The sequence below is a fragment of the Melanotaenia boesemani genome, chromosome 8 (assembly GCF_017639745.1).
Source record: "Melanotaenia boesemani isolate fMelBoe1 chromosome 8, fMelBoe1.pri, whole genome shotgun sequence".
Classification (NCBI taxonomy): Eukaryota; Metazoa; Chordata; class Actinopteri; order Atheriniformes; family Melanotaeniidae; genus Melanotaenia; species Melanotaenia boesemani.
Genome location: NC_055689.1, coordinates 19,435,260 through 19,456,412, shown reverse-complemented (window position 1 = coordinate 19,456,412; position 21,153 = coordinate 19,435,260). Strand labels below are relative to the sequence as shown.

Here is a 21,153-nt window from a genome sequence, read left to right as displayed (position 1 = left end):
AAAATGACTTTGCTAACACATTAATAATAGAGGGTCTCATCATAAGATCCCGTATGAACTGATCTGTTCTGGCTTTTTTAAGATGATTTGGCATAGTCTAAAACTCCCCCTGTTATTCAGGATGCTTTCAGCGTCTGTGTCTTTGTATGTGTGCCTCATCAGTTACTTGAATGCAGAGAAAACTGTGATCTTGAACTTTTTTCAACATTTTTTCATTTTTAAATGGGAAAAACGTTAGGCTTTTTTTCTTTAAACAATAGAGTTAATATTTATCAATGGAAAAATCACTGAAACTTAAAGTAAACTAAATATGCTGTGTGTTAAATTAACTTAATAGTGACATCCTTAAAATAGACTTCAAGCTTTTAAATCAGTGGTTTGGTTAAGGCTAGAGATGCCCAAAGTAGGGCCCGCGGGCAAATTTGACCCGCTAATCAGTTGCGTCTACCGCCAATTAAATATCAAAACTTTTTTGAGTATGTCACACTTGAAAGATTGACTCACATATCCTTGACAATAAGCCAGGTGCAACCTAACATTAACAGCCTAGTAATGTCCAAAGATCAACTTCATGTGTCTCACTAGTGTTAGCAATTAGCCTTGTTGAACATGCATTGTTTGTTGTTGATAAAATTTTTTAACTATATTTGGATACAATTTAGCACAATTATTGTTTGTTGTCCTTCTTACTATCCCTTTATTGTTACTTTGCCATATTGATGTTTGTAGCATGTTATTTGTGCAGATGGAATAGAATGCATTTTCATGGATAATAATTAAAAGAACTATGATCTGCATTTATTTGTGCTTCACCGTTAAAATCGCCCTATTTGGCCCGCAGCTCACTGGTCCACTTTCACTTTGGCCCTGGGAGGCAAAAAGTCTGGGCACCCCTGGTTTAGACTCAAACAGAACAGCAGTGGCTTATGAAGGCTCAGGTATTTTCTATTTATAGCAGCTGTCAATTCACAGCTCTAGAATGGAGACTGTCTCGCATGCATACTCACTCACAAACACACACACACACCATCAGCACTAACAATGCATACTAATCTTGTCTCTGTCTCCACTTTCTAACCTTTCCCTGAACTCTGTGTTGTTAACAGACCCAGCTACACTAACAAAGGTTTTCAATTAATCCTACTGTTGTCATAATAGCGATCTCAATCTAAGAGTAGTATCGTCACTTATCATTGTGTCCATGTTCTTCTTTCAGAGATGAAAAAATGTGTTTTTATTTATTTCATTCTGGTCCTGAGGGGGATGATAGCTTGATATTCCCCACAGAGAGAAAAACAGTGAACATGAGGACAGTTTTCACTGAGATGTCTTACTCCCACACTTATTACATCTCTGAATTATGCTGATGTTGGTGCTTCTAGGGGGCCTAACTGAGAGGGAGCTGTTGTTGGAAAGAGGCTGAGATGAGGGCTCAGGTGCAAGCTAATCTGCTCTAACCCTGCTCTAATTAGGATCAAGGCTAGCGGCCACTTTCTCCTGGCTATTGATCGCTAGCTCTGCCTTGCACAAAGAGGTATTTGGCTCCAACAAGAACAGCAGCACAGGGCACAAATAAGAGGAGGATGTGCCCGCCCTACCTGCTGAATGTTGTTTGTGTCTTTGTAAATTCAATAGCCAGTTCCTATTCAACATTATGCCTTTCCAAGTGTTGTATCTAATCTGTTAGGCCTCTAATCAGCATGCTCTGTTTTTGTCTGTTTCCTAGATTTGACCTGCTCAGTATTTATTGTATAGGTGTCTGTTGATAAGCTTCACAAGTATTTCTTTCTGTTTTAATCTCTTATTATCTCTATTTTATGTCGTTATCTATATTTTATCTTAGAGGTGTTGGTTTACGTTTAAGTATATTTTGCATATACGATCAATTATCATTTTAAATAGAGAGAGTATTTCCTGGCAAGACCTAACAGAACCTCATCCAGTCACCCATCAAATATTTTCTAAAGTGGTTTCCAGTATGGTTCTATGGAAAGTTGGGATTCATATGGTGATCATGACAGATTTTAGATTAATATTTAATAAGATTGAATGATGAAGGAATTGCATTTTGTATGATAAAGGTTAGAGTCCTTTATAAAAGCTTGCATTTGTTGTTCTTCCCTAAGTCCTGCAGGACTTTTTTCCATTGTCTTGATTCAAGCTGAAGTAAGTGTGTCAGTTGGGAAACAAGTTTGGGAAATCATTGTTTCTTTATTGAAGCTTTCAGAGTCTGGTTCTCTTGAAGAGATTTTGATACTAAGGTGACAAGTCCCTTTTTTTAGACATGTGACCCCACCTTTTGTATCTTTGTGTATTTATGTATGTGTTTGTCTTTGTCTCTGTCAGCCTCACTCTGTGTCTTTTCCTGTCACCTATCACATGTACAGCACACTTTAAGCACTCTGATTCAGTAGGGCACGTGATACTTTGGAAGACAACTATTGTGGGAGGAGAGAAAGTCACATGGACTGGATGCAAAAGGCCTTGCTCACACATACACATTGCCTCTCCCAGATTACTTGAATTATCAGAAGCTTTAAGAGGATTTCATGATGGGGGGTGTTGCACTTGAATCTCATGCACCTGATGGCTATTGATCCATCTTAAGCTCACTCATGGAAGCCCAGGTGAAACAGGCACAGTTACTTCTTGTCATCATAAACAAGATTCAGGTTTTGTGTCTCATTTTTAAGTGTTTTGTGCTTTTAGAGGTTCTCTTTCGACTGTAACCTTCTCTGATAGATACAGGTGACCAGTACAATACCTTAAAATAGCAAAGCCTCAATCAGCCCCAGTCACAAGATGTGTTTGTTGAACATAAAAGAAATTTACATGGGCAGATGGAAAAGAAAGACTGAAGTGTTTAACTTTTTTTTTCCAAGCAGCAATTTAAATAAAGCTATCCTTACACAGTACAAGTCTGCTTATTAACAATGCAGGTGTCAGATTTAGAGGGTGGTGCTGACTGAGTCTGTTAGATGTGTCTGTTGATAAGTGAAAGGTTGCAATCAGCAAGCTGCCAAGTGAGAAAACATGATCATATCAGAAAGGTACTGTGTTTGTTTTTATTCAGCCTTTTGATGTAGATGCATGATGCAAGAGGATGAACCTTGACGCTAAATATTGCTTATACTTAAAATGATTAAAATACTGAAATATTTAAGTCTATTTCATACAAAGCCTGTAAAGTTTAATATCTCCCACTTTATATTATTAGATAACATGCAGACTAGACAGCTTTAATCACTGACTATTGTTTGACCAAACAATTAAGACCTGCCACCTTCTTGTTGTTGAACAGACAAGTGTTGCTTGTGACTGTGGAGGACACAAATCATTTTGTTCAGAATGAAGGATAAGCTTCTGGAATCAGCCCCCCTCCACCCAGTCCAGTTTTGATTAGCTGATTATTAGTGTGTTATATTTTCAGCCTTGAAAAATGGAGTTGTGCAGGTTCCAGCTCAAGGCTGGATTTGGAATAATTTATTTTAGATTTATGTGAAACGTCTGGGCTATTTACGATTTCTTTGTTTTGTTTTATGTTTTATTAATAACAAAAGAAATAGATTTATTATTTACTTTACTTATGTTTCAAAGTAAATTAGAATACAATATGACATATTGGTCACTCCATCACTGGAATAATTTTCCTATCCCTCCAAGCTGTTGCCTTTTCTCTGTGGTCAGCACACCTGGCAGAAATTGTAAGAAAACCTGCTTCTTTTTTCGTTTGTTCTAGCACATTTTAATTAAGGCTGGCATTAGCTAATTCACAGCATGCATCACCAGATTCTCCTGGGTTTTTATTGGCTGTTATATTTGCTGGTGTTAAGCCAATGTGTCTGTGATCATAAGACCACCCATGTTTCAAACACATCTGCACACTGGTAGGACTTGATGGTTTACCTGCCAATCATTACAAATGATCACTTGATGATAGCATAGATGGAGACAAAATACCTCAACATTGTTTTTGGTATGCTTTTCCCTTTCTTTTCCCCATGTTGCAAAAGAAAAAGGAATTTCCCCTCAGATTTCAGGCTACTGAGTCATCAAGCTGTTATTCAATTAACAATTTTGTAATGTAAATATGTCAGTGACATAGTCAGCTGTTTCACATCATTTAAAACACTCTGTCTCAGTCTGAGAGGCTTTTTTATGTGATGAAAGAGTTGGAGACAGAAATAGACTAACAGAGAAGAAGGGATGATGAGTTTTAGAAGAGGAGCATGCAGTAGGAAGCTGGCTCCTTCCGTCTCCTTGTCCGATGCCCTTGCAGCACAGCTTTGTGGTGTAAACTCCCACAAGACCTCTCTTTGTTCTTTGTTCTCAGAAGATGAGGACTGACAGAGTGTGACCATCCACTTACACCTGAAGCCATCAAAAGCAGAGGGAATAACATGTTTGTACCTGGCTAAAAAAACTGGTCAAAGGTCTTCTTGAAACACTGCACATTTTCAATCAGATGCAAAGAAATAAAAACATAAAAGTTATCTTTTATATGTTTTATATGTTGTTTATTTGTATCTTGTTTTAATGTACAGTTTGTTATCTGTGTGAAAGGGATGTAAGATGTCAAATGAAATTGAAAAAGAGCAGTGCTCATTATTGGGATTCATTTAGAAGGTGCTACATGAGAAATATTTAAATATTGATCAAAGGAATGACAGAAAATCAGTGCCAGATTAATTAGACCCTGGTCGACACACAGCAAATGACAAAAGAGTGTCATTTCATTTGCATAACCTTGGTTAGTGACAGCCACTGAGAGGCAACATGCAATAACATGAACGTCATGTTTATGTGTCAGCTAATAAAGGCCGGTGAAGGTGACATGAGTAAAAGTCTTGTAGATTGCACAGATTATCAGTCTGAAAGCAATGTGTCCTACATCCTGTGTCCCACATCTCTCTCTCAGAGGAGCAGGAATAGATAACACAGACATGGCAAGCGCACAAGAGGGAGAGGTGAAATTGTAGACACAACACAAATGAATATTATGATGAGTCATTTTGTGTTACAGCTAGCAGGTTGGTTTAAGATTTTAAAGTTTATATTTGCAAGAGCTCCATCAAATAATAAACTTTAAATCAATATTATCAGTAGTGCTTTTGTATGCATATTGCATTTTACGTGTTATTTAACTTAAATATCTGAGAATTTTTAACCCCATGGTAAATGATGCACATGGACAAACTAATACACAAAAAATGAGATGTATGGATGACAAAACTGAAAACACAACAAAAACACATAAACTGTAAACACTACAAACCGAAAAATCAGCACACACAAATTGCTAATGCATTTATTAAAGCTGTGAAGCTTAGAAACACCCAGGCTTCTTCCTGTGTGTTTATAGCAGAAAGCACAGGAACAAAACAGAAAATAGTATTAAATTAAACAAAGCATTTCAGAAAATATTGCCATTTTAGTGGTGTGTAAAATGAAATTGTATTTCTCCTTTTTTCTGTTATGCTTTCTTTTTCATTATATTTATTATGTTGAAAATTTGTCTTGTTTATGATGTTATTGTGTTTTGTCTAATATTGCATTATAAGGGCCTCCTGAACTGGTTAAAACAATTTTTAAAAAACATCAATATCCTTGTTTTTGCTGTTTAAAACAACAAAACATATATTTTTTTTAATTTAATTAAACATTGCAAAAATAAATAAATAAATAAAAATAAAAAAATAGAAGCTACAGTCTATGATCTTGATAATTCAGAAATGCTTATATCTTACCACCCAACCAATCAAAGCAACTGTCATATTTCACTCTGGTAGAATAGGCGACAACTTTCTTAAAATGTCTCTTTCTGTCACAAATAACTTACCTTGATGTTTCTCAGTGAAACAAGTCTTTTATAGAGCAGTTTCCTTTTTTGTCTCAGAATCTGGTTGACTGCCCAACACCTTTCTGTTTCTATTTTCAAACCGCATCCATTTCATTGTCTTTGTTTACCTGCCACTTTCCATAAAATCATTCCATAGTAATGTTGGATCACTGAAAGCTAGAACACATACAGCAGAGCCAAAGAGACACTGAGAGTGAGAGCTGCTGGGGAAGGGGGTGTACAGAAGGCATGTGAAAGTCCTGGTAACATAGTCTAGTGCTGGGCGTTGGAATTGTCCGACTATTTGTCACTTTTTTTACACCATCTCAGGCCCTTACGGATCATGGCAATGGCAGTGAGTGACGGATGACTAATCTTTCCTTAGTAATGAACGAGACACCTTCCCCTGAATGCCAAAATGGTGCTGGTGGCAACACAAGTCTGACGTGAATTGTATGCAATCACATTTGTGCCAAACAAATAGTGGCGTCTTCCAGTGTGTGTGTACGCGCAGGTGAGAGTGAAAGAGGCAGAGGGAGGAACAGCAGAAGTGGAGCTGCAAATACTTGATTGCGCGGGCTTTAATGGTGGAAACATGTCGTGTGCAGGTGGAAAAAGAAAAGGGACACTTCCATTATGGATGATGATACACTGTTCTGTGACTGGCGAGGGATGCTCTGTAACCGTACTAGTCAATTGGTCTTGACTGTGTGTGTTGAGTAGCTCAGACGTGTCTTATCTTTACCTCATAATGCGCAGGCGTGATCCTATCTGAGCCCCGCAAAAAGCTGTTACCATCAGAACTAGACGTCGTGTCCATTGCTCCTCATGTGGCGCTCAAACGAATGCTAAAATTTTGATCGGCTAATCCATTTAATTGATTGTCTTTCAAAGACAGTCGGGGAATGAAGATTTGCCTGCTAGCTGATGTTGTCGGACAAGACAGTCCAACCTGTGGATAGTGTGGAGCGCGTCTGTGGCCACCGGCCAGCCCCCGCGATCTGGGACGCTCAGCCTTCATCCTACTGAGCGCGTCTTTCGCCGTTGGAACCGGTCTGTCTCGGCGTGGGATCCGGTGTTCCGCTTGAGCTAAGCTGTGTGCAGGAATTCAGTTTATGAATGGCACTGACATGGAGGAAATACCGTTTCAGAAAGTCAAAACCAGGCGGAAGAGAAGTCACTGTCCACCGGGTGTCCCTTTGACCAAAATCGTGTGTGAAGACGAGTTCGACTGCAAAGAACTCGAGTCCCTCTTCCAGAACTACAACCTGAAACTGGAGCAGACGTCTACTCTTAAAGCCCTGGCGATTCTGATTTTCATGTCCTCGACATTGGCCGTAGTGGAGTTGCTGACCGGCCCCAGCCTCACCATCTCCAAGGGGTCCCACCCGGTCCACTGTATCATTTTCGTCTCCCTTTTCATCGTAACTAACGTCAAGTACCTGCAAGTGACTCAGCTCCAACAGATTGTCAACCTGACGCTGCTCTTTGGCTTCACTTTCTCATTTCTCTGCTGCCCCTTCTCACTGGGTGCGATGGGGATCGAGCCCCCGACGTCCCCAGAGCAGGGTGTGTGGCAGCTCATCCTGGTCACATTTGTCGCCTACGCGCTCCTACCTGTGAGGACACTTTTGGCTGTTGTGTTTGGAATAATGGTCTCCATCTCACATTTAATTGTGACTGCCACTTCTGTCACAGTAAAAACACAGAAACTATGGAGGACGGTAAGTATGTTAATTAGTAATAAAGATGTATTGCACTGCAATATTGGATATTTTTATTACTAGTATGTCTTTAATAACCAAAATTCTAATAATATACTCACCCAAATGCAATAGTCTTTAGTATAACTTCATTCATAGGTAAAGATACAAGTTGGGCAACAGTTCAGCACCTAGGACAGCTCCCAGATGTGAGACTTGATCTTTGCTGTTCAAATCTGACAAAAAGACGTTAACAATTACTTTGTGTCACTATATATAAATATAAATATAAGTATAAATCTCCATAAAGGGCCATGAAGAAGATTCTTGCATCAGAAACTTAATTTCCTGTTTGCATAGTTTCAACAGCAGCTTCCTCCCAAAGAGGTATATCGTGGATTTACATATTGATGGTAAGCGAGATCATAACCGAGGCAAAGTGTGCCTGTAGGCCAGAATAAAACATTAACAACACAAAAAAAAAAAAAAAAAAGTTGAAACAAAACAAATAAATAAACCAGACAGTACATCCAGGGAAATGATGCTGCCCCAAAGGTGTTAACTGGAAATGAAGAACTAGAGTGAAATCCTGCTGGCACCAAAAGCAGGTCAAATTGAAGGGACACACACACACACACACACACACACACACACACACACACACACACACACACACACACACACACACACACACACACACACACACACATGCACCACTTGAAATAAACTTTATGATTCAGATATGGAAATGAGGACAAAGCCATGCATGTCATTTAAGAGCTGCAAAAGAAATTAGTACACCACTCTGTATATTAATATCTTTGCACCTTTTCTGTCACAATTTCTCTCGCTCACATACACACATGCGCAAACGCACATCCACATTTCTGACTGTCATCAGGTGTGCAGGAAGAAGATATGTCACATCAATCAAACCCTCCAGTAGGAATGGAACATTAATGCCAAGTTAGAACATATGACATGAAGATTGTGCAATTGTTTGAAGTGAAATATGAGATCTGATCACTTGATCATACCCTGGATGATGACAGAGTAGTCGCAGAGGAGATTGTTTTTCTGTATGTAGGCTATGAGTTACCTGTATAGCCATGTGAAGGACACTGTTAGCTGAACTACCCGAGATAGCTAATCCATTAAGCTTAGAGATGAGCTGTGTGGCATGACCCCGCACAGCCCAGGCTTGGACCAACCACCCACCTAAGTTCCAGGCACTCAGCCTACCTTGTCTGCTTCCACAGTGCAGTCTGTATGAAGTATCTTCTTAAAGAAGCAGATTTTGACTTTAGAAACAGGGATTAACTGGATCTCTGCTCTTCAGCTGTAATTTTCATGTCCTACTTTACAAAACATTTTTTTAAATGTTTTCTGATGAGAGTAGTGCTGCGACATGTTGGTAACAGAAAATATCACAGAAATATCACAAATTGTTATATTAGTTTACAAGCTTGTTTGAAAAGTTAACAAACCTTCAGAGTTTCTCTTGAGAACTTTCTTATTACCATTAGATTTTGTTTTACACAGCCCTGCATGTCACTGTGCAATGCATTGCTACAGATATGCATCACTATAGAATCTTTACTATCTTTTTTTTTACTAATTGTAAGATAATAATCAGAATTTTATCACTGCCTGAGATTAAAAGAGCCTCCATAAAAAGGTAAAAAGGCCGCAAGGGTTTGTAAGCCTGCATTAAGTTTAGTTATAGACAGTTTCATCTCAACAGATAAGCACAAAAGTGTGCTTACACCAATTAATTGATGTTCACATGTATGGACTTCAGGCTGGAAAGTAACATGAGCATCCTTTGAGCATGTTTATGTTCACCCCAAAAAAATGTCAGACTGCTGTTGGTACTAGTTTGTCAAATTTTAGTGGAGATGTTTATATTGTTTGAAATTTGACAGTGTATTTATAATGCTTAGAGAATTTATTTCTTTTTTCCATTTCTTGAGCCCACGAAATCTATTAATTTTGACTTAAAAAAATACTCACAATGTAAATATATTAGTAAATAATTTATTGTTTTCTACAATTATACGATCATCATTACAAACACTTCAGAGGGTTATATTTGTTTTGTATACAAAGTCAGTGACAGCCAGCTCCTGTCAAGTAAAATAAAGTTGTGTCCTGTGCAAGGTCAAAACCAGTCATGCTGCTTCTGCATCTGTTGTGATGGATGATCAGAGCACAGACTCTCAAATGATTTACTGCCACAGATACACAATTTTATAGGGAAATAGCCTCCAGATCTAAACTAAACTATCTTTAAAATAAGATAACTTAATCAAGACTCTAAGTTAAAAAACACACGTTGCATTATTTATGTTTTAAACAAATACTCTAAATATCTGCAGAAACACAAAAATGACAAAAAAAACAAAAAAACAAAACAGAAACTTGAACAATGTCAATATAATAAATTAATTTATTGGTATTATCACATTCACAGCTTTCATTAATGATTTACTAAAGACTATCTGTAAAAACTGAAGAATTAGCACTGTCTCTTTGTCCGTTTCTTTTCTTATCTGCAGTTGGTTGCCAACACAGTGCTGTTCACCAGTGTCAACCTGTCAGGACTGTTTGTGCGCATCCTGACAGAGAGAGCCCAGAGGAAGGCCTTCCTGCAGGCTCGCAACTGCATTGAAGAGAGACTCCGTATGGAGGATGAGAATGAGAAACAGGTACAGGCATCTACCCACTCTTGAACTGTGGATAATATGATGCTTTTTTGTCTAGGACATTGTGTATTGTCACTGACAGTATGTCCTATAATAACTTTGCTGTGTTCCACTGAATAATACTTTACACCCCCCCACCCCTCTTCTTTTTTCACACTCGCACACACACACTTCTGTACTTAGGAACGCCTGCTAATGAGTCTGTTGCCCAGGAACGTAGCTATGGAGATGAAAGAGGATTTCCTGAAGCCCCCTGAAAGGATCTTTCACAAAATCTACATTCAGCGTCATGATAATGTCAGGTAGGATCCTGTAATATAACATCTCACATCACAGCTGTACACTTCTTCTTGTGGCTTTAAAACTCTGCTTTGCTGTGAGCTGGCTGACTCAAGTCTTAACACTTTTAACCACAAGATTTGGAGATATTATGGGATATTTGGTTCCTTGAGGGAAAATTTCCATCTGAAATAGTGGAACAAACACTGTCTTATTTCATTAAATGCATGCTAAAAAAGATCTTAATTAAATGAACAAACATGAAATGAACAGCGTTTGAAAGGAGCACTGAAGGCTATATAATGTGCGTTGATCTGACCCAATATTGTCTTAAATCATTTGCAGGACACCAGGCTGCAGAAACAGAAATATTCAGTTCTTTATACTAAATATCATTTGTAGTTTAGATAACACTGAAGTTTTGGGAAAGACATTATTTGCATTTACAATTTCTATAATGTAAATAGCTATTATAGCAATGATACAGAAAAAAATGTAAAATTAAAGGAAACGTAGCAACACAAGTCACATGTTGTTTTGTATGTTTAGTATGTCATATACCTCACTATGACACCTGCATTTACATGCAAGCAGCTATGTAATGCAGTTATAGCGACATGGCGAATTTCATTATTCTGCAGTATATACTGCCCAGTGGTTTCATCTAAAGAGAGGACTGATATTTTCTGTGCTCAGATGTTTAGCTTTTAATGAACCATTACAAACTGCTTAGTTTCCTCAAAGTATATTTGCCTCCTGATTTGCTTCTAATTTAAATCCTTAAGGCAAGCTCACAAATTTTAAAAAATTTACTCATCTGCTCCACTGCTTTCACTGTTTTGTTATAATCTACAACTTCAAGTGTGCTTCTTTGTGTAGTTTTCTTCCTTACTCTGTAGTTAAAGGAGGTGTGTTTGACCTTTAACCTTTCATCTTAAAAGAGTTTCTAGTATGTTTTGGGAAAAAATGACTATCACTCCATTCTTAGCAAGAAGCAGAGTTTCTTTATTCTTATTTTCCTGCTCGTTCTGCTTCTCTGACTGTATTGTCAAATCTGCCCTTTCAGCTCTAGCATTTCCTTGTTTTCTTGCCTTATCTTGTGCTCTTCCTCCTTTCCTCTGTGTTCTCAGAGCAGCAGGAAGACTTGAGGAGGAGAGTTTACTTAGCCCCAGGATTAAGTTGCTACAGGGGATTAAATGCAATGGAGACCAAATTCTTGTTGCATAACGCTCTTTGTGTGTGCATGTGGAAGTGTGGTTGCACACGCTGGTTAAATATGGACAAATCTCAGTGGAACTCTGCTGATTGCTTTTTGTCACTTTTGTCCTTTCAACAGCAACTCCCTTTGAGAATGATCTCGACTAGAGATAATTTGGCAAATATGATTTATGTGTTTTTGATGGAATGTAATTACAAGTGCATGTAGTGCAGTTTACAAATCTTTTCTAATTATGCTTTAAATTTGTGGGCAGTGCATAAAATCCAGCAACAGAGATATTATGTGTCTGTAGAAAACTTTGAAAATGACTTGTAACTTTGGCTTTACAAGATATATGTAATATTTTAACTTAGTTACATACTATAAGTTTAAGTATTGGGGGGATTGAAGTGTCCTGTGGCATTACTATTCTTCATTTATCCAGCCAAGATTTAAAGAAGATTTAGAGAAAAACAAATTTACAATAAATAAATACACATACATACATTCACATGATTTTGTGAGAAATATTTAACATAAAAAAAAAACATCTGATGAGGAGCATGTGCAGAACAACTTAAGGTTGAATGGGTTTGTTGATAGAAAAACAAAACAAAGTTTCCAAAGATGACCTACTTTGGCTGCTGACTGGAGATTTTGCAATCTTTGTAGATGCTCACTCATACAAAAGCGATGAAATAATCTACCTAAAGTTAGTTGTTAGCATGTTGCGCTCTTATTGAATTGGCATCAGAAGATCCGCTGCCCACACCATCTCCACAGGGGTCCATCCAGAGTTAACACATGGGCCTGCGTATAGCTTGTGTCTTCAGCTGTGTGATTAAATTGACATTGCATCTACCAGAGAAGCTTCAGCAATGCCTTCCAATGAGGGAAAGAAGAGATTAGCATAACTGGAGAAATAACTCTTTAAATGAGTGCCACTGGAGAGGAAACGATGAGTGTTAGTGTATCTGGCTGTGTGTCTGGTGTGTGTGAGTTTTCTAAGACAATGTTAGATATTATAAACTTGTAGTTACCACGATTAATTAATTTTCTATTATGGAGCTAATTTACGTGAATTTCAGTGCTACTGTAGAGCAAAGAATTTCACTGAATGAGAAGACCCAGATACTTGATCTTTCAAAAAGGTTGCAGCTTTAAGGGAAACTTAAAACATGTGAGTAATTATCAACCATAACATTATGACCATCTTTCTAATAGGTCACAATGATTTTTTGTAGCCAAAACTGTTCTGAACTGTCAAGGCATGGGCTCCACCAGACCTCTGAAAGTATGCTGTGACGTGGCATCAAATGAACAGTAGCAGATCCTTTAAATATTGGCAGATATGTCAGACCCAAAGATAATAGTGCTTGTTGACTAATTGTTTGTGTCCCCTCATCCCCCAACCAGTGGAGGCAGGATTGTTGCTCTTCCTGAGTCAAGTTCTTTCGGAGGCTTCTTCTGTGAAATTGAGTTTTTTCTCTCTGCTGTTGCCCTGTGCGTGCTCAGGATGGGTCATTGAATATAGAGAAGATTCAGTGTGGTCTATTTATTTCTTTGGTTTGGCAACCTGTTCAGAATTGGAATCATATGAAGTAAATTGTGATAAATTGAACTAATTTGGATTTGGAATTTGATAATGTTTGTGTGAACTGAACAGACATTTGATTGAGATCTGGAGACTTTGACAGCCAGGTCAAAAACTCAAGAGAGAACAGATTTCCACAGACCGCAGGGTTATTTTGAACCTTCTGGATCACAAGATCAGCATGATCCGCGTCAAACAAAGTCGGATTATAACATCTACCATGATGTCATCCTGTAATTTTTATTTATTTGTTTTTTTTCCCCAATGATTCTGGGTGTTATCTGATGAGTTAGAAGCTGTAATTGCAAATTTATCCCTATCACCCAATAGTAAAGAATCCATAAAAGAATATCCTGACTCCAGACAGTGATCCAGATCACCCCAGAATGTAATTACTCATTCTTTATTCCTTAAAATGTAATCAAAATCTGTCCATAACTTTTTGAGTTCTGTTTCTAACAGACAGACAGACCAGCTATTGCAGCCGAAAACATAATAAAAAAAACTAATGGAAGCAGAAGAATGAATGCAGAATAAGCTTTGGCTATTCTCCAATAAATGAATGTGGAAAATTCAGACAGGGGAGAAATGATCACCTCCTCTTACTACAAAAGGACCAAGTTAAGAACAGATATACTTGATAAGATGCCAATGCAGTGTTCTTCTCTAGCAGCAACTAGAAGATGGGGTGTTGTGATGTTTTCTAACGTTGTAGACATGGATGTTATCTTATAGGACCAATGCATGGGTCCTCTACCGGAGTCGCATCCATGCCAGAAATACCTGGCGTGCTTTCATTATTGAGCTCTTGACATGTGACACAAAAATTTATTATCAGCTGACATCCAGTGCCCTGTTTTGTTATTTTAGCATTATATGATGCTTTTTTCTAATTGTTCCCCTTTAAACAACTAATAAAAATATATATATTTTAAAAAATTCATTTAGTTATACAGCTGATAAGTGAATGTTTGACCTTTCCTTTTTGAAATACAAGCCCAAAGTAATCACACATGCTAATGAATTATTTATTTATTTATTGAAGTTTTGTCTGCTTCCAAATGATTAAAAAAAAGGATTCAAAGGTGGAAAACAGTTTCTATGTAAATGCTGTCATTATCAAATCAAATCACATCAAATCAAATCAAATCAAATTACAAAAAGGAGAACAAAGTGCTTTACATAAAAAAATTTCAAACACCCAAATATAAAAACACACCTGATCATAATTTCTCTCAAATGCATTCATGCACACACACAACATACATGCACCCCATCGCCACAACTACCCACACCGCCCCATCTTATTTTGACTCTAACCTCTAGCGTCTGTCTCTTTAACTGTAAGGAAATAAAGAAATGATAAGAAAATGAGCATCTAGCTTGACGCTGCAGTGAGGAAATGATATCTTTGGGATCTGTTTACACCAGGAACCAGCCATGACCACAAAGTCTGGAAACCACCCAGATCGTGGCAGGTCAGGGTCCACAACATAGCCATAGGGCTGCACTGTAGGACCCCCACAGTTACCTAGACAAGGATGATCGCCATGGCAACAAACGTGCTAACCAAGCAGGCAAAGTCCCTGGCATGAAAGATCCCAATGAGGAAAAACACTGGAGTTAACAACATGAGTTATAATGATGTATCTTGATAAGGAGATGTGGAAAAGTTGAATCTCAGGCAAAAATGTCTCTGGACGCTGACTTGAATAATAAAAAGAAGTTTATTACAAAAGTTCAGACATCAAAACAGATTTCTGCAGAAAAATCTGGAAGTCCCAAAACCAGAACGAAGACCCAAAGACCTGATGTAAAGTTCTGTCTTATATATGGTTTAAACAAAGAAAATTCCTCAGTCCTGTATCCTCCAATCATAGAGTTTGTATATAGGATGTTCGTGTGTGAATCCAGTCTATAGGACAGAGAACCTTATATGGTAAATCTTGAGTGTGTATCATAAAATGCTATGTTTAGATCCCTCAATAATAACTCAAAGACATGAGTAGACCCAAAAAGCTATCCCAACTTAATGAAATTTAAGATTCTGCTTTGAGTTACCATGTTAATTTAGGTTAACACAGCACCAGAGCGTCTTAGTTGAGCGTACTTTAAAAAAAAAGCATTGCAGGTTGTTGTACAGTTTTTAAGCAAACTTGCCTTTTGAAAGAGATTTTTTAAGGTGGACAGAGATCTGCATGGACGCCCTGCTGGTCAAAACCTGCACAAAACTATACACAACAAACTGTAATACAATGTGTGTTCTGATACCTATCACAAGCATAATTGAGTTTTTCAACAATTTAAGCTTAATTTGTGGAAATGGTGTGACCCATCTATTCAGATGTCATAATTTGATGCTCATCAAAGTCACTCGAGTTTTTATGCTTGCTCATTTTTTTCAACACAACTTTTACTTCAACCATCATGGCTCATCTAATAGAATAATCTCATGTGTATACATAAGAAAATGAGGTTGAAAATGAATCACAGAAGTTTGGAAAATAACCTGCATACTCACCAGATATGAACTTATTTCCAGGCTTCTCTCTTTGATTTACCCGCAGAAGAAGGTTATGCACTCTGTAGTTGAATGTGTCTGTATATTTATGCGTCTGCTTACTGTGCTACAACAAACAAGTTGCTGATGAATGAGAGGCTCTCAGCCATTAACATTTTTATGAGCTTACTATGCATTTTGTATCATAGTAACACCTGACAGTATTTATAAAGAATTTGCCACCTTAATGACTTTGCAACAAATCTCGAGAACACTGTAGATCTGGAACAGAGAATTATCTTTCTTTCAAGCACCCAGATTTAAGGGACCTTTTCTCCTGCATTGTTTACAGCTAAGCATATTGTACCTTTATTTCCTGGACTTTGAAGTCAGGACTCTTGCTCTCTGCATGCTTGCTCTGCATGTCTGTGCAAATGAATGTGGATCCATTGAGTTGCATGTGTTTGAAATGTCTGAAACACAGACAAAAATAACCAAGGGTCACAGGAAGTCTTGAGATTAAAGGATTCTGCACTCAGTGAGGCACTGTCTGCAGCATATAATGCTTAATAATACTTCATGCACAGCTAAATGATGGGCCCTAAGCTGTAGTTTCTCCCAGCTAGTTTTCAAAAAAAAAAAAAAAAAAAGGGGTAAGAAATGTATGTTAGAGAATGTATGGAAGACAACTGCTTTGCTTTTTTTGTATCATCTCATCGTCAATCTAAGCAGTATAGCCTTAGCCTCAGGCCAACTGTGCTTTCCTCAACTTTCTTTAAAACCAGAGCCTGAAATAAATAGGACTGTTATGTAGTGGTAACCAAAAAAAAAAAAAAAAATGTTCTGCTCTGCAGTGACATTTATAATGATAATGAAAAAAAAATCTAATAGATTTCGTGTAATAGGATGTTTGTATTAAGATGGCATTTATAAAAAATCAGTTTACATAAAAATCTTAAGCCGTTCTGGCTTAAGATAACTTGGAGTCTTGTTTGAACCAGTGCACGCATGTAACATGACTTGTTATAGTTTGAGGGCTAAAATAACTGGACATGTGTTATGTAGGCCAATCACTTAAAATCACAGGATTTTCCCAGCTCTTTCTGGGACAATCATCAGCTAATTCATGGCACGCAATAAGTATGCTTTTTTTTTTTTTTTAAGATGAGATGAATAGATTGTATGGAATATAGAAATGTTGGTAATTAAACCTATTCAAGAAGACCTTAAATAAAATTATGAACCTGCATATGATCTAAATAGTAGGCCTCAAACTTAATCTTTAGTCTAGCCTTAGCATTTGATTAACTTTAGTGTAACTGTTTACAGAAACACGGCATTTAATACTTCAAATATTTGTCAGCCACAGGTGGTTGACAGTTAAAATATTTAACACAAATGAAATCCACTGCCCATCATTATGGTGACATCTGTGAAACAACAAAGTGACATTTAGCAGCTCTCTCTTAGAGATCCAGCACTGTCACACTGTGAAATCTCAAGCCTACATGAAGGCAACAGCCTGCAATCAGCACAGGAGCTGCAGACATGCAAGTTGTACGGGACATTTTGATGACTAATCCCCTTCACACCATCCACTGCCACACACAGGCGAGTCGCTCACAAGAAGTTTCTGTTCTGCAATGATACATAACACAAAGAACATAAGGACACCAAAGTTTAAAACAACAGTCGCACATGTTCCAGGTCTTCTCGTCAGCAGTTCATTTTACTCAGAAGTTAAATTAATTTAGTATAACTTGATAAGCTGAAGCATGATTTAAATTCTGCACACCTTTTGTGGGGGAAAAAAAGAAATCTACAGTGATAAGATAGTGAAATTTATTTGATCAATTAAAAAATTTAGACCTCTGAATTTTAGTCCACAGCTGCTGAGTTCTTTCGTTATTTAACAAGAACCTGATTATGTGCCATTAGAAACACAAAAGTTAAAAACTACTCCGCTAGGCTAACTAGCTTCCAATTTCAAATAAAAGAAATATCCAGCCTACCTCCTCTTCTTTCTCAAATGTTTAGTGGTATAGAGTACAGTAAGATACCAAGTCTTTTATTGCCCAAAAAGAGAAATTGACCAAATATATTTTTCTCTTCAAATATTAAATTAAATTAAATTAAATTAAATTAAATTAAATTAAATTAAATTAAATTAAATTAAATTAAATTAAATTAAATTAAACATCTACAAATTATTCTTGGAAGGAATTCAAGCGAGGCCATCACTGACAAAAAAAGAGAAACAATAGGCAAAAAAAAAACCAAAAAAAAAAAACAGCCAAATCATGTTAAATAAAAGCCAAATAGCTAAAAACGCACCACTTAGTCCTTCATTATAGGACACCAACTGGTCCTTAACACCATACTAAAACACAATACTAAAAAATACTAAAAAAGAAAAAAAAAAAGAACTCTCTGTAAAGTAAGGTAACTGAAAACTCATGTGGTAACCTCAGCTCTTCATTCACAACTCATGATTCACGTCACACTTAGTTCACCATGTGGAGTACTGGCAGAACTGAAAGGTGTTGGAATGCTGATATCATGGATGGGGCAGATAAAGCACCGTTGGTGGTGATTATTGCCTTGGCTGGTAAACAGTCTGTTAACATCGTGTGAGACAGACATTAAAGTTAAAGTTGACACCATCAGCTGATGAGCTCTACATTGCCTGTTTTTGACAACTACAATTTTGATCAAATCACAGGTCCTTTCAGTTCCATTTTTAGCTTGTCAAAAGGGAATACAAGTTCACCTGGAAACGGTGACAGTACCTTCATGGTTGCATTATATCCTAGACTGGCTCCTCTGCAGTTCCTAACAGGACATGTCTTCGATCCCCACGAGAATGTTCCTGTTGCTATTTCGAGTTGCTCTGCTTGACTGCACTGCCAGTCAGTTAGAGAACAGATCTTCTCCTCCTACCTCTTTTCTTTTCATCTTTCCTTTTATTTTGACAGGTCATTTTAAACTTTTACTAGTTTTCAAATCATCCTAAGACATTATCCATACTGACTTTTAAACAGAGAAATTGTGATTTAATCAGGCCAAGGATGCAAAAGAAATAATTTCCTAGATACATTGTTATATGCTTCTGACTCAAGTGCTTTTTTTCTTTCTCTTTTTCAGCATCCTGTTTGCAGATATAGTTGGTTTCACCAGCCTGGCCTCTCAGTGTACAGCCCAGGAACTGGTTAAGCTGTTAAATGAGCTGTTTGGAAAGTTTGATGAGCTCGCCACGGTGAGTCTATTTCTCTTCCTTGAAGCCATATCCCTCAATTACAGCCACTGTTGGCATTCAAAGCAGCTCGTGTTCTTTCTGTGAACACTGCGCTTTGTCCAAACTCTGCCACAACAGTAATGTGTGTTTGTGTGTGCACTGCATCGGCCACAGGCTGCTGGCACATGCCTGTAGCTTTGCATGATGTTGCAGTGAATATTGTAAGCCCATATGATGTTTAATATGATTATCTAGTTCTTCATTTGAGGAAGAGTTGACAGACCTCTTTAATCTCAGCCAGATTTACCCATGGCTAAAACCTCGCCTCTTCTGTTGTGTGAATGAACTGAATGAAAAGATTGCAGAGTCTTACTCATCCCCAATCGCTCTTGGTATGCATGTGGAAAAGATTTCAGCTCTCCCATCTGTCAATATTTCACTCTGCATGATTTCAGGGATGAAAATCCGCTCATCTTTTGTTGTGAATTTTGCTGTTCTAGTTAATCTATTTGCTGTCTAATGTGGCACTGTCAATGATGGTGTTAGAAATCTGTGAATTATTGGACTTTGAGGTGAAGTTATGTCACACTTGTTTCACTAAAGGTATATCTCTATCATCTCTGGTGGGAATTTGGCTGACAGTATATTTGTTTGTCCTACAGCCCTATCTACATGTAATATGGCCCATGTCAAATCCATTAATCCACAGGCTTACAACTGCTTTTTTATTTTTATAGAAGGGTTCACTTGGCCCTATTGAGAAATTCTATTTTTAACCTGTTTTGTATACAGGCACTAATTGAGATCTAACTAAAAAGAGAACAACTCTTATTGGCCTGTTATTATTAAACAATTTTTGTTACCTTCCCATTTAATTTTGGATCAGCTGTTGTATCTGACTGTTGATATGTTGTCATCTGCAGATTGTTTTTATCCAGTGGAAACAATTTGATAATCATTTTATTTACACTAAATTTAATTCAGCTTCAAATATTTTCAAATCAAAAGCCATCTGGCTTGAAAAAATAATTTTGTAATGTGCCAATTTCTTTGCATTTGCAGCTGCCTTTTTTTTTTTTTTTTTTTTGGTATGGCTAAATAGAGTAGTTTTTTATATACTTGGCAGCAAGCTTTGAGCCTCATATTACCCTGAAAGGCTCTCCCCGGCCATAAAACATGTTGTCAAGTGTTCTAGCCTTGCCCTGACCCAAAGCCCCACTCATTCTGATCCACTTTGGCAGGAAGTGGCAATGCATGTGACTCATAGCTGTGGTCACTGTGGGCACACAGGCTCCCTTTCGTCCCATACGAAGAGCGGGCGATGCCACATGGCCACTGGGCATCATCTCATAATACCATTCCAGCACCATCCCCACACCACCTGTCCACTCTTTGGACTTGTCAAGCTGCATGGGAAGTGGGCCAGGAACACAGTGTTCTCCTAAAGAGCAGTCAATGTAGCAGACCAAGTCTCCTTTCCTCTCCTCTCTCTACAATTTCAACATGAATGAATTTAAATGATGCTTTATTTGAAAGCTTTCTTTCTTATTAAACTGACTGCTTTCTCGTCCTCTTTTTAACCACAGTTAGCCAACAAATTCTTCGGGATTCTGAAATTTAAACATGCTCTCTAAATGTAGTTGTTGCCATTAGATAACATTTGCATTAAAGCTTTTTAAATCAGCTTGCTGCCTTTTAGCCATATCTTCATATTAGTCAGCTTATATTCACAGAGAAAATGTCCCACACATGTCCTGGTTAAAGTCCTATATACTCAAGTGTACAAGTGAGAATTTTAAAGCATCCTGATTGTCTTATGTTCTCAGTTGTACAGAGCAAAGATGTAAACTGTTCAATGACATGATCTAGGCCCAGTTACACAATAAAATATAAAATTAATTTGTTCTAACCAACCATAATGTGGAAAATGGGCTTCTTTAATTTTTATTTGTAAAAGCAAATATTTTGCACAGTGGACTGACATAATTTTTAAATAATCTGTCATGAGATCCTGTTGATAAGCTCCTTATAAAGTTACATGTTAGCATATTAGAAGAGCAGAGAGCCACAGTAGTTTGCATTTATGTTTTACAGCCACCG

General features: G+C 37.5%; 1 protein-coding gene across 2 annotated transcripts in view; it reads left to right on the top strand.

The window, feature by feature from the left end:
- The first annotated feature begins 6,319 nt into the window (after positions 1-6,319).
- Positions 6,320-21,153, top strand: part of LOC121644969 (adenylate cyclase type 1-like) — a 37,043-nt gene continuing 22,209 nt past the window's right edge. For both annotated transcript variants that reach the window (XM_041993239.1, XM_041993238.1), the window contains exons 1-4: positions 6,320-7,563; positions 10,101-10,250; positions 10,431-10,549; positions 18,963-19,074. In XM_041993239.1, the coding sequence (XP_041849173.1) occupies positions 6,955-7,563; positions 10,101-10,250; positions 10,431-10,549; positions 18,963-19,074 (990 nt within the window). In that variant the 5' untranslated portion in view covers positions 6,320-6,954. The remainder of the gene's footprint in view (positions 7,564-10,100; positions 10,251-10,430; positions 10,550-18,962; positions 19,075-21,153) is intronic.